Here is a 12,509-nt window from a genome sequence, read left to right as displayed (position 1 = left end):
GGCAGTGCAGGGAGATCCTTATATTCCATCTTGGTGCTGTTTCAATGAGAGACCCACTGCCTGACTTCAGCCTGCCCATTATGATCAGATAGATAAATAGCTTTCCCAAATGTTTCCAGTGTATCGTATACGAGTCCCATGTTGCACCTTGATAGCCAACATTGAGCAGAACTTTATCTGGGGTAAGGTTCAGCGCTGGACTAACAATAAAGAAGAATGTGCAAAGTAGGGTTTTTAAAAAAATTATAGCCAGTCATACCTTACCCCTTGGCAAGCTTGAACCTCAGTACCAGGGGTGCTCACACTTTTTTGGCTCGAGAGCTACTTTGAAACCCAGCAAGGCCCGGAGATCTACCAGAGTTTTTTTTACAATGTTTGCGCCATCATAACATATAACATTTATGTGTACAATGTATGTTGGTGTACCTTGAGCCCCACTGAGTATAACAGGACTTACTCCTGAGTAGACATGCCTAGGATTAGGCTGTGAGGCTGCAATCCTAGCCACACTTACCTGGAAGTAAGCCCCATTGAGTACAATGGGCCTTACTCCCGGCGTTTCCTCCCAGAGGCACCTGAAAGGGGGGGGTCGGCACTCCGCGATCTACTCATTTTGCCTCGCGATCTACCGGTAGATCGCGATCCACCTATTGAGCACCCCTGCTCAATACCATTCTCTTCAGAAATTGAACCCTGGAATCAAGAAATTGTGTCATCTAATTTGCATAGTTACTGCCTGATTTTTTGTTGTTGTTGTATTCTGGCTGCCCTGCCATTTTCCCTCCTCTCCCTCATTGGCATGTACCCAGGGGAAACCTCCTTCACAAACAGCCAAGCAAATGCCCACAAAGCAACAGCAGACTCTAACTGTATTAATGTGAGAAAAACGAGAATGGCCCTGGTGGACTGCATCAATGGTCTGTTTCCAGCACTGATCCACCAGATGTCTCTGGCCCTTAGTAAGGACATGGGGATGATGGGTTTCCCCTGTTACTTGTCCCCAGAATTCAGAGATACAGGGAGGCTTCATTTGGCTGACCCAACCAATAGTTGTTAATAGACCTGTGCAGTTTAATAGATTCCTATGATCCCGTTACAGGCGCCATCTTTTGGAATTTCAGGAAACTGCAGCCTTGAGAGGGGGTTCCTTTCTGCCAGTTGTTTCTTGACAGGCGTAACAGCCATAGCTTTGGTCGTGACTATTTCTCCGTGTCTCCTACAGGATGGCAGCACAGCTCTCTCCATTGCACTGGAAGCAGGCCAGAACGACATCGCCATCATGCTGTATGCTCACCTGAACTTTGCCAAAGCCACTTCTCCAGTGAGTTGCTGTGTTTCGTCAAGGAGATACAAGCAGGGATGGGAACTTGAGTCAGGTGACTCGACTTGAAGTCGCAAAAATCAGCATTATTTGCTGACTCGTTTACACTCGAGTCGTGCACGTGGAAGACTCGGAAAAACACTTGAGCCATGGTCTCCTGTTTTGGTACTGATTCCCATGCATGCAGACTTGTGTCTGGGTATGGTTACTTACTGTTTTCACGGTGTGAAAAACCTCGTGAGGCCATCATTCAGACTAGGGAAGTTCCAGCCAGGAGGCAGGGAAGGGTTAATGTTTTCCTTTTGGATTGGGTGAGAGCAAGCTCTTTTCCCAATCTCTGATAGAAAGGAAGGAACTGATGATCATTGGAAAAAGGATGGGTGTTCTGATATTTTCTTTGGCTGAGGTAGGACAGGAGGAGGAGCCCAAGGGGGTACTTGTCTTACGATTGGTTAGAGAAGTCCAAGGATGGAGAGGAGGCAGGGAAAGGGGGGAGGCAGTTCATAGTGATCACGCTTTCCACTGCATGGCTGGTGGGGAGGAGGAACCCTCATTGAATAACTGGCTGCAATGGGACTACTTCTGAGTAGAGCTGCAAAGGATTGAGTCATCGTGGTAAGCTTCACAGCTGTTGCGCATGACCCTCCTCCCTCTTGCCACTTCTGCCACCACTCTCACGCAGTACATCCCACCTGCTTCTGCCTTGTTTACAGATGGACGGGGACTGCAGGGGAGTGGTTAAAGAGAACTCACACACACACACACACACACACACCTACCTCTGGGCAGCAGCCCTTTTTTCATGGCTGGGTTTTTTAAGGGGGCGACTTGACTTGAGTCCTTTACAATTGTGAAAGGGTGACTCAGTAACTCGGAAAGTGCACCCATTATGACTTGTTTTCAAGTCAAGTCACAGGGGGCGGAGACTTGTGACTTGATTCAATTTGCTGGGCTTTCCCATCCCTGAATACAAGCCAGAGGTTGATGATGTCTAGTTCAGCAAAAATTCCTTGCAAACGTCTCACAAAGTCCTGTTTCCACATTGAGAGGATGCTGAAGTCAGAGGCAGCAATTAGTGTGGCATCCAATAACATGTTTTAAAAAAAACAGCCCTTCCCCACCAGCAGTTTTGCTGCTTCTCCATTATTCACTGGATACTTCTGCACAAGGAGGAGTTTGGAATTCTGTAGCAGAATAAGGCTGTAGGGCAGAGACTTGAGTACAAAATTGGTGAACTGGTGTAGTATAATGAAACTGAGAGACTGAGGGCCCAATCCTATCCAATTTGCTAGTGCTGATGTAGCTGTGCCAATGGGATCATGCTGCATCCTGCTCTGGGGCAGTTACAGAAGTCTCCTCAATGAAAGGACATTTGTTCCCTTATCTCAGGACTGTATTGTGGCTGCATCAGCACTGGAAAGTTGGATAGGATTGGGCCCTGAGTCTCAAATCAGAAATTCCTAGTTCAAATACCCTCTCATCCATGAACTCACTGCATGGGCTTAGTAGAGGAATACCCAGGGTGGTGATGTCATGATGTCACACTATGTTGTAACCTCATTTCCGGGTTCTCCTGGAAGAGGGGGCCTCCTCCACTTCATGTTTGAAAAGACCCTATCAGACTAGAATGTCCTGGGGAAAAAGATAGCTTTCGCTACTGCCCTCCAAGAACAGGGAAGCCCTGATATTTTTCCTCCTCAAATTGAGGGGATTAGGCCCTTATTCCCTGAACAGGTGTATGAAGGTAGTCATAGACTAAACTGCAACCCAGCTAAACTAGAGATGCTGATGAGAACAGGAAAAGCTTAACCTGGAGGAGGTGGATATCTTGTTCTGGATAGGATTGCATACCCTTTTAAGGATCAGGTTTCCAGTGGAAGCTCTCCTGGATCCAGTATTTCTTGTGGCTGTCCACTTTGTGGTTGCATCTAGGACTAATGTTTGCCAGCAGTGCCCTCTCCTGGATGGTGAAGACCTAGCCACTGACAGACAGACATTGGCCCTGTCATGCAGTCAGCCTGCATCTTGCACAAGGGTTACGTTCTAGAATGGGTTCTTAGGAATGCTTTTGAAATACTGTTTCAATTGAGACTAATCATGAAATGCCCTTTTCAGGGAACCCCAAAGCAACTGAAGCCTGAGAATACAGCAGCAATGTCCACCGATGTCCAGTAGCACAGAAGGGGACAACAACATTTTTTGCTAGCCCCAGAAGAAGTGCTTGCAAGCTTGTCAAGGACCAGTAAGAAAATCATCTGATGGTACATAACTGCAAGTGTGCAAATTTTTCCCATGAAATGCTGTCCATCCTTCAGCCTCTCCCATCCTCTCCGTTGGCTGAAATCTCTCCCATCGGCTGCGCTACCCCTGGCGGTTCATCTTCCAGCAGGAGGAACTCCATGTTCAGGCTTCAGCCTGCCATCTTAAGGGTCTTAGCTAAGTGTGATGGACTGCAGTTTGACCAGTTAGTGATGCAAACAGGAGAATCGGCAAAGAACTGCTGAATGCAGCTTCTCAACCAGCTTGGTATGGCTTAGGTGCTTTTCTGCTTTATTGGTTGTTTTATTTGGGTTCCCCACCTCCCCCTGTTTTCCTTGTTCACTCAAAGCTACTGCAGGAGCAAGGGACTCTACCAGGTATGACATGAGAGCTGCCCTGCTAATGGCAATGCAAAGAGAGACCATTGGGAGGGGCTGCTGCAGTTCTGATTGGCTAGACCTGTGCTTTTGTGGTCTGTTGTTTGGGAGAGTCTGTCTATTGTGAAAAGGGAGCATAGTCTTCTCAATGACCTTTGGGCAAATCCCTTGCTGCCACCTTATTTTGATTTTTCCTCATCTGTGTCTAAAACGAGACTTTTTTTTTCTTTCTGTAATGGAGGCCACTGAAAGGAATGGCTCTCTAAAGCAACTCCATGCTAAAGAGATTGTCTTCTTTGTTCCAAAAGGCAACTTCAACATAAATTTACTGGAAATCATTTTTGGAAATCACACTTGGGCACCTGCCCTATCCTGTGTGACTGTCAGAAACACAGTTTCTTTGTGTGAGGAAGGGGCTAGAAGGACTTTTAGTTTAGCTTTAGTTTTTTGTTGTTGATTTTTAAACAATAATGTGACATTGTAGTCCCAGCAATGTTAAAACAGAACCAAAATGAGTGTTTGACACCAAGTTTAACCAATTTTTGCCCTGCCCACAGGTGTACACATTTGATCCCTTTGCTTTGATTCTAAACATTGGTGGGCAGAAATGGCTTAAATTGAGTGGATTTTACAGATTTGGCAAAATGTGAATTCCCATTTTGCTCAACTTTTGCAAGGGATCCATGGAAAGATTTGTATATAGATTTGTTTAAGATTGTAACCATACCTGGCCCACGTCATAGAGTATTTTGCTAGCACATGAGGGAGTTGCAGCAAAGCGCCCTCTACATGCTCTGGCACAGCACCCTTTCTTTTAAGCAAAGTGAGCACAGGAGACATTCTCAGAGGATAGAGCTCTTTGCCTGCAATGATCATTAGTTCTCTTTTTCAGGTGCTTTGTGCAATCTGATTTACTAATGCTGAACAACGGATATATGAAGACAAAACAAGCTGACATAATTTGCCTAAGTACTGAAATACCAAATTGCATAGTAGGCAAACCTGTCCAGTTCCTTTCTCTCTTTTTTCTCTCATAAAAAATTGGTGTTCTTTTTGCTTTGCAAGTCAAACAGCCCTCATCACTTAATTCTTAGGATTTTAACATGTTTGAATGCACTTCTGTTTCTCCTACCCATCAATGACCAGAGGATGAGACAGAATATTTTTAAAAGATAAATCATGATGGTTTGTTGTTTTTTTTAAAAAAATGCAAATCATTTGAAATAATAAAAGGGTACATCCTATTTTTATATTAAATCTATATAGATATTATATATTAAGATACACCCAAAAAGGACGATATATAAATTATTTTAGTGCACATTGTTTAGGAATTTTAGAAGAGCCAAAGTCCAAAATGTGGAGGTGGAGGAGGAGGAGTGGTGGCTGGGTGAAGGACTGCTGTCTTAGCTGCAAATCTGCTAGCTGAAATCTTTGCACAGTTTATATTCTGCCTTGTGTAAAAGCCATTAGAAACTAGTTGGGCTTAAAACAAATGTTTATTTGGAGCCGACTGGCTCTCATGTTGCTCTGAGCACACAGGCGGTACAAGTATTTCTTCCTAACAGCCATTTTCTGCTGCTGCTCCCAAAGCAGACATTATGAACTGGCCTCAGGAGGTTTTAGAAGTTGCATGTCTGCATCGGAATCTTATATTTGAGGTATCACCTCGTATACATGTAATCTGTTTTATGATTGCCATATGATGATATTTCTATACTTTTAAATGAAGTTACTGCCATTTATAATCATTAAAGAAACAAAGTTATCAAATACAACTGTTTTCTGTTCCTAGTGGTGTTTCTGTTGAAATGCTCTTTAGAAATAACTGTTAAAAAATGTCTAATAACGTGGCCAAGCAATTTTTAATATATTTTTTTCTGCACGCACATACTTTGGCTTCAGTGGGGCAGTACCTTAATTCAGCAAACCCATTTCAAAGCTAAATATTAAGGGCATGATTCATCTTAGTGTGTGCACAGCACTCAAGTTGCCTGTGAGACTCTGTGTGTGTGTACCCAACTTCAATATGTGTGTTCAACAAATGAGGCTGAATTATGGGGCTCAGGAGGACTGTCTTCCTTTCCCATATCCCCAGCCAGCCTTTCCTTCCAAAATTTCTCAAGCTTAGAGCTTAAAGGCCCAATCCTATCCAATTTTCCAGCTTCGGTACAGCCACAATGCAGCCCCGAGATAAGGAAACAAATGTTCCCACACCTTGAGGAGGCCTTTGTGACTGCCTCCCCACCACAGGATGCAGTGCACACCCCATTAGCACACCCTACACCGGCACTGGAAAACTGGATAGAATTGGACCCTTAGTCACTTCCACCCAAGTGAGACAGGAAGCACACACTGACACCCATTCAGGGGCTGGCATATTGCATGTATATGCACCCAAATACGCACTGAGGATGGAGGACTTGATTGAGCTCTGCTTTGATTCCTCTGGATCCAGATCCCGGGATGCTTGGATACATAGGGTAGAAATAACAAAAGCAATCATGTATGCTTTCAATGTTGGTTTTGGAAAGTTCTTTTTAATAAGATGAGACAAGCCAGGTGATACTTTGGCTGTGTGATCCATTCTTGTAAGGAAAGGAACATGCAGCTGGGGTCACATTGGGGCTGAAATAAATGGGGCCCCAGAAAACTGTGCTCTGTGATTTGCCATATCATTTCAATATTTGCTGCCTGTGAAATTTTGCTTAGATGCCAGTTCTTCACTATGCACTTTTGCCATACTGGAGCATCAGTGTGAAAAGAAGTGGCAAAAGTGAAGAACTGGAGAAGGCAGGTGGGAGAAATGGGGTGCCTCCCTCTTTCTGCCAGCACTGTTTGCAGAGCTGGAATGAGGAGAGGAGGTTTTCTTGCTGTTCTATCCCAATTAGAATCCCTAATTGGTCATCTAATCAATTAGGATTAGATGGCATGAGGCGGACTTAAGGATCCAGAGTCACTGTGCAGCCGTTTGCCTCGCATGGCACATTTGGGCTTCCTTGTTCTCTCCATCTCAAAGGATGGGAATGTGAAAAAGGTTCAATCTGTACTAGGGAGGCTAAAGCTTTTGCAGCACTGGGAGCCCTCTGAAATTGATCAGATGGTAATTTCCAGTTAGCTCATTACATATACAGTTAGTAATGCTGATGGAAACAGCCTTTTGACTGTTTACAAGCCAATCTAATCTACTAGAATTAAATCCTCTCTCCAACCAAGAAAAGCCTTGTGGATTGAGACACCTCCCAAAATGGTAAATTGTTGCCAGCTGAGCAGAGTAAGGCTGATAAAGATTTTATGCTAGATCTACATTCCGACAGACAGATGGGGAATAGGCTGTAGACTTGCAGCAATCCCACAGGGTGTGTTTTCAACAAATGGAAAATCCATTAGTTTTACATTGGTTTTAATATAGACTCACCTCCTTTTCTGATGGGGTGTTTGTGTTTTCCAACTAAACAGACTTACTATTTCAGGCATTGTAGCACACTTGTAAGATACAATATTTGAAACATTTCAAGGAATCTGTTTTATAAGCAGTTTTTTTTTAAGATATAGGGAAAATGATTTACACAGATGTCAGTGAGGCAACCAGCAGCTTTTGTGCCATTTCAGATTCCCAGCCTATTGACATGGAAGTTTCCTGGGAAAGACCCAGCTTTTCTGCTACTTCGAACTGGTGCATTGCGTTTGCAAGCACTCTATAAACCCAAAGAATCAGACCTTCCAAATTTCCAGAAAATCTTCACCATATGCATACGAATACAGTATACAGTCATTTTCCTTTTATATCTGTGCATATGACAAGCGTGTACAGTAACTGAGTCAAATGAAGGTAACAGGTTTTTAACACGTGGATAGAGACCTGATCTCAAGTAGGTTGGAACACTGCTGTTGCCATCATTCATAGTTTTAGCCAGGGGTTAAGGGTCCTAGAAAAGGTACATCCTGCTGGAGACTATGGCTTAGGGGGCAAACTATTTTGGTTTAGGGGTTACTTTGACTAGATCCCCACAGTCTTCAGGGTTGTCCCCTCAGTCTTCTACCCAGTCACCAAGAGAAACTGTGGCTGCTTGCTTGCCTATTTTCCTCACCTGCTAGACCCTTGAAACACCACTGAAAGTGATGTTCAGCTGGGGATCTGCTCTAATGCTGTCCTGGCTGGGGCTGGTCCTGGTTCTGATCCACAGTGAAAACAAAAAGTTTGCTTAGTGAAGTGATTCTGTCGTCAAAACTCCCGGGGTGCTCATGTTAGCTTGACCAGACACAAAAGCATCGGATGTAAGCAGCTGTGCCCAGCACTGCCTGAGCCGGGCAAACAGCACCTCCTTGCACTCTCCAGTACATACGAGTAGGTAGTTGCTTTGCTTAGAGTCCAAAACCTGTCAAAACTAAATGTTCCAAAACTCCCACCCACAGAACTCTGGCACCAGGCAGGCATTTCCTGACAAAAGAAGTCAAATGTCAATGGGGGGGGGGAATAAAGCAAACTAGCTCCTATTACTAACACACCTCCATCTATTAGAAAGAACGTCAAGGGGCTTGGAGGGGCATGGAAGGAAAAGGGAGGCCTTCAAGAGAAAAGGATTTGCTTGAACAATGGGAGGGGTCAGGCTGCCCACAGCTTCATTTTGGAATGTCAAAGGAGATGTTCTCAGCATTCTTGTGTATCAGTCTAAGGTTATACTGCAGGCAGCCCCCACAGCTTTTGCTTGAGCAGTTGATGGAAAGATACAGACCCAGATTTGCAACAGAAACTCCTGATTCTGCCTGCCATAAAGTGGGAAGCAGAGGACAAGGCACTTGCCTGTGCAGTGATCTGTGATCTGGTAGCCTGTCTCCAGAACCCCCTTATTTGTGATTACTCAGCTCTGAGAAGTGGGCACTTTTCTCAGTGACCACAGCCTGGGTGCATGCAGCACTGTGCAACTTGGGTCCTGGCTTGACTTCCACACTTAATGTAGTAAAAACATGATGTAGTAAACAATGTAGTGGATGCATAAATTAGAGAAAGAACACCAAGGCAAAGCACCAAGGGGAAAGTACGGATTCCTGTAGGAAAAATGAACATGAGAACAATATGTGAGATAACTAGGGGCAATCTAAAGTGGTGAAAATGAAATATTGAGAAATAATGCTGAAATTATTATAATTTTAATATAATACAAACTTACAAAACACGATATCCTGCTTAATTGATGCAATAACACCAAAATTTACCTATTAAAAGTGACTGTGGAGCATCTGTGAAGCGTTCTGAGCACTTCCAACAGTGTTTCTAAGCCCCACTGCTTTCTCCTAATCTGCAGAGTTTTTTGAGCATGCTCAGAAGCTGCCAAGGAAAATGCATAGAGCCTGTGCATTTACTCATGAGTAGGCAACCAGCCCTCTGTCCAGAAGACACTCCCACCACCACGATGAAGTTACTGATTTTTTAAACCTGCAGTTTAAAATCAGGATTTTTTTTTCCATAGCAATTCAACACTGTGTTCAATTCTGTTGGTTTAAATTGCTATCACAATGTTTTAATGTTTCTTCTTTGTGTTTGGCAGCATTAGGTTCATTGTAGTTGTTCATTCAAGTAACATGCAAATCTTAAACAGCTCCTGTAAGTTTAATTCAAGTAGTTGGCTATGTAGTTGTGGGGGAGTGTGTGCGTGTGCTGGCAACCACAGGTATAAAACACATATACCACCTCTATGACAGTGATTACACTTGATAAAAATGCTTAAAAATTTAAATTTAGAATACAAATAACACCGCTTTCAACACCAGAATTCACGAAAAAATAAAACTATTTTAGACTGCTCCTAGAGATAACACATCAGCACTGCCTACATAGTGCATAAGAACATAAGAAGAGCCCTGCTGGATCAGGCCAAGGACAAACCCATCCAGTCCAGCTTTCTTGCAGTCGCCTACCCGGATGCCTTTGGTATCACATAGGTTGGCAACCTTCAGTCTCGAAAGACTATGGTATGGTGGTTCTGGCACAGCATCTAGTGTGGCTGAAAAGGCCGATTTGGGAGTGACAGTCCCTTCCACACTGGGAGCAAGTACAACAAGATACAAGTATCCTGTTGTCACTCCTTTGCACCTGGCATGCAGAGATAGGCTACCTCTAAAATCCAGAAGCATCATTGAGAAAAGTGCCCACTTCTCATAGCTGAGTAATCACAAACAAGCAGGTTTTGTCATCATGACTTGCAACCTGTGGTGAACCTTGACTCCATAAACTTGCTGAATCTCCTTTTAAAGGCAACCAGGCCAGGTTCCATCACAATATTCTACAGCAAAGAGTTCCACAGATTAATTACACTCAATTTTGCATAACTTAAATTTGCTTTTTTGCATAATTTGCATAAATTAAATTTGCATAACATGCTTTAAGTTCCAATTTCGATGCAATGTAAAGCATTAGTAAATTTGTAATGCTCTTAATGTAATTTTAAATCAAAGCCTTTTAAATCTCATAATAGTCTCTGTGCAGTTGCTAACAAGAACTACATTGGGTTGAGTGTTGAGACAGCATAATATGCATTTGTGTTTCTTTTTGGTATGGAGGAGAAATGTTTCAGAGGTTACTAGCTCATTTGTACTTCCAAATTAAGAGTTCATTTAAGTTTACAGACTTTCATTCCAATAGACATTGACCTAATATGGATATCATCAGCCTGTTCATTTTACATTGCTCATCTTCTGGCACTTGCAACCTGAAGCCATTACTATGAACAAAGCTGATGCAGGGTAGAAGAAATGAGCAATGCCAGGCTGCCCTATCATATCTGAGGAAGTACTTCTCTTGGATGACCATATCCTCCACAGGATTGGCTTCTTGACCAGGGGTGTCCAAACTTTTTGGCAGGAGGGCCACATCATCTCTCTAACACTGTGTCAGGGACTGGGAACAAAATAATTAACATTTCAAATTTGACTAAATTTACATAAATGAATATAATAGAGATGGAACATATATGAATGAATTAAGGTCGTGCAATAGCGCAGGACCTATAAAAGGCCTTGCACAAAACACGGCTGGCCTTTCCTTTGCTGCCGCTGCTGCATCACAGACATGAAACAGCAAGCAGTGGAGGGAGCCCTCGTCCCACAGCTCACACAAGAAGTCAAACAGTTGCCCTCATGCTGAGAGCAGTTGCATCGGGCCAGTGTCAGCTTCAGCAAGTCTCTGGAGGGCCAGAGGTTCACTGAAGACTGGGGGCTCCCTGTGGGCCAGATTGAGAGTCCCCGAGGGCAGCAAGTGGCCCCCGGGCCAGGGTTTGGGCACCCCTGCTCTTGACCATCTACCATTGGGGTGGTGGATGAGTCTTATTGCAACCAGTGCAGTGGCATCGCTGGGGGGTGCAGGGGAATGCAGGCCACACTGAATGACGCACACGGGGGGTGACAACACTACTGGTTAAAATCATGGTTTTTAGGAATAATACTATCATGTTATATGTTGTTTGATGTGTAATTTCATGCAGAATGTAATGAAACAAACTGTATCGACACAGCTCTATTCTATCAAAAGTTATAGCCAAAAAGTCCTGCAAGGCGATGATGCGCCCGGGGTGTTGCCACCCTGGAAAAAGGTCCATCATGGGGGTGTTGCGCTGGCCTCCCGCACCACGTGATACAAACCCTAGTGACGTCACTGAACCAGTATGTATGGAGCATCAGGAAGTTTCATTCAATCTCTTTGCCCTGTTTTCATGCCAAAAATGCCCTTTAGACCTAACTGGTGCGACAGATTAAAGTAAGCGTGGTCCTCCCAAGCCACCCCAGTAAAGACATTTTCCTGCCTTCAGTATAGCATCTGAGAATCCCAACTCCCTGTCATTGCAAGACCATTTTTTAAAAGGGGGACAAAAAGTTGTTCAGTTTCTCAAAGGACGCCTCCAAAGCAAAGAAGAACTATTCAGATTGCGCAATGTGAGGCAAGGAAGTATGCTCTTTATAAGACTATTTGAGGTGCAGAATCAACATTGTCACTGAACCTCATGGCTCAGGCAGCTAGCAGGTCCCAATAAAAGTAAATGGGAAAATATACACAGGGAACCCAGGCTGCAGTTTTTAACCCAACCTCCTACAGTGCAGCTGCCTGGCTGCCACGTCTAATAGAAATGTCACAAGCACCGTTTATGCCAAGTAAGAGGGCATCATTGCCAAATTCCTGCTTCATTTACCTGCCCCAAAGCCTCAGCCAAATGACTGGTGCCAGACGGGAGCTTTGCATTAAAAGGGGGACACATCAAAGAACATCAAAAATGCCATTGAAAACAGAAGCAGCCTGTTTTCCTCATTGAAAAGACTAGCAAGATCATAATTGCCACTACTATGGGGGGGGGGGGTGTGTGTAGATGGGTGTCCTGACAGACCACAAGCTGACAGTCATGGTCCATTTCCTTGATGTGGAGAGTTTTGTGCCCTGGTGCAGAGGAGTGCCTCAAGAGGAGGCTGCCAGCTGCAAGCCCAGCCTAGCTCATGAAATATAGCGTGACTGCCTGTCAATTGCTGGGAGATGTTATTATCCCTTTGTCCCGGGAGAGACTGGG

The 12,509-nt window shown here is 44.1% G+C and overlaps 1 protein-coding gene across 3 annotated transcripts in view; it reads left to right on the top strand.

The window, feature by feature from the left end:
• Nucleotides 1–4,795, top strand: part of KANK2 (KN motif and ankyrin repeat domains 2) — a 78,204-nt gene extending 73,409 nt beyond the window's left edge. For all 3 annotated transcript variants that reach the window (XM_066614288.1, XM_066614289.1, XM_066614287.1), the window contains 2 exons: nt 1,223–1,321; nt 3,437–4,795. In XM_066614288.1, the coding sequence (XP_066470385.1) occupies nt 1,223–1,321; nt 3,437–3,496 (159 nt within the window). In that variant the 3' untranslated portion in view covers nt 3,497–4,795. The remainder of the gene's footprint in view (nt 1–1,222; nt 1,322–3,436) is intronic.
• The last annotated feature ends 7,714 nt before the right edge of the window (nt 4,796–12,509 follow it).

The sequence above is a fragment of the Tiliqua scincoides genome, chromosome 2, assembly GCF_035046505.1.
Source record: "Tiliqua scincoides isolate rTilSci1 chromosome 2, rTilSci1.hap2, whole genome shotgun sequence".
Lineage (NCBI taxonomy): Eukaryota > Metazoa > Chordata > Lepidosauria > Squamata > Scincidae > Tiliqua > Tiliqua scincoides.
This window is presented reverse-complemented; position numbering and strand designations above follow the sequence as displayed.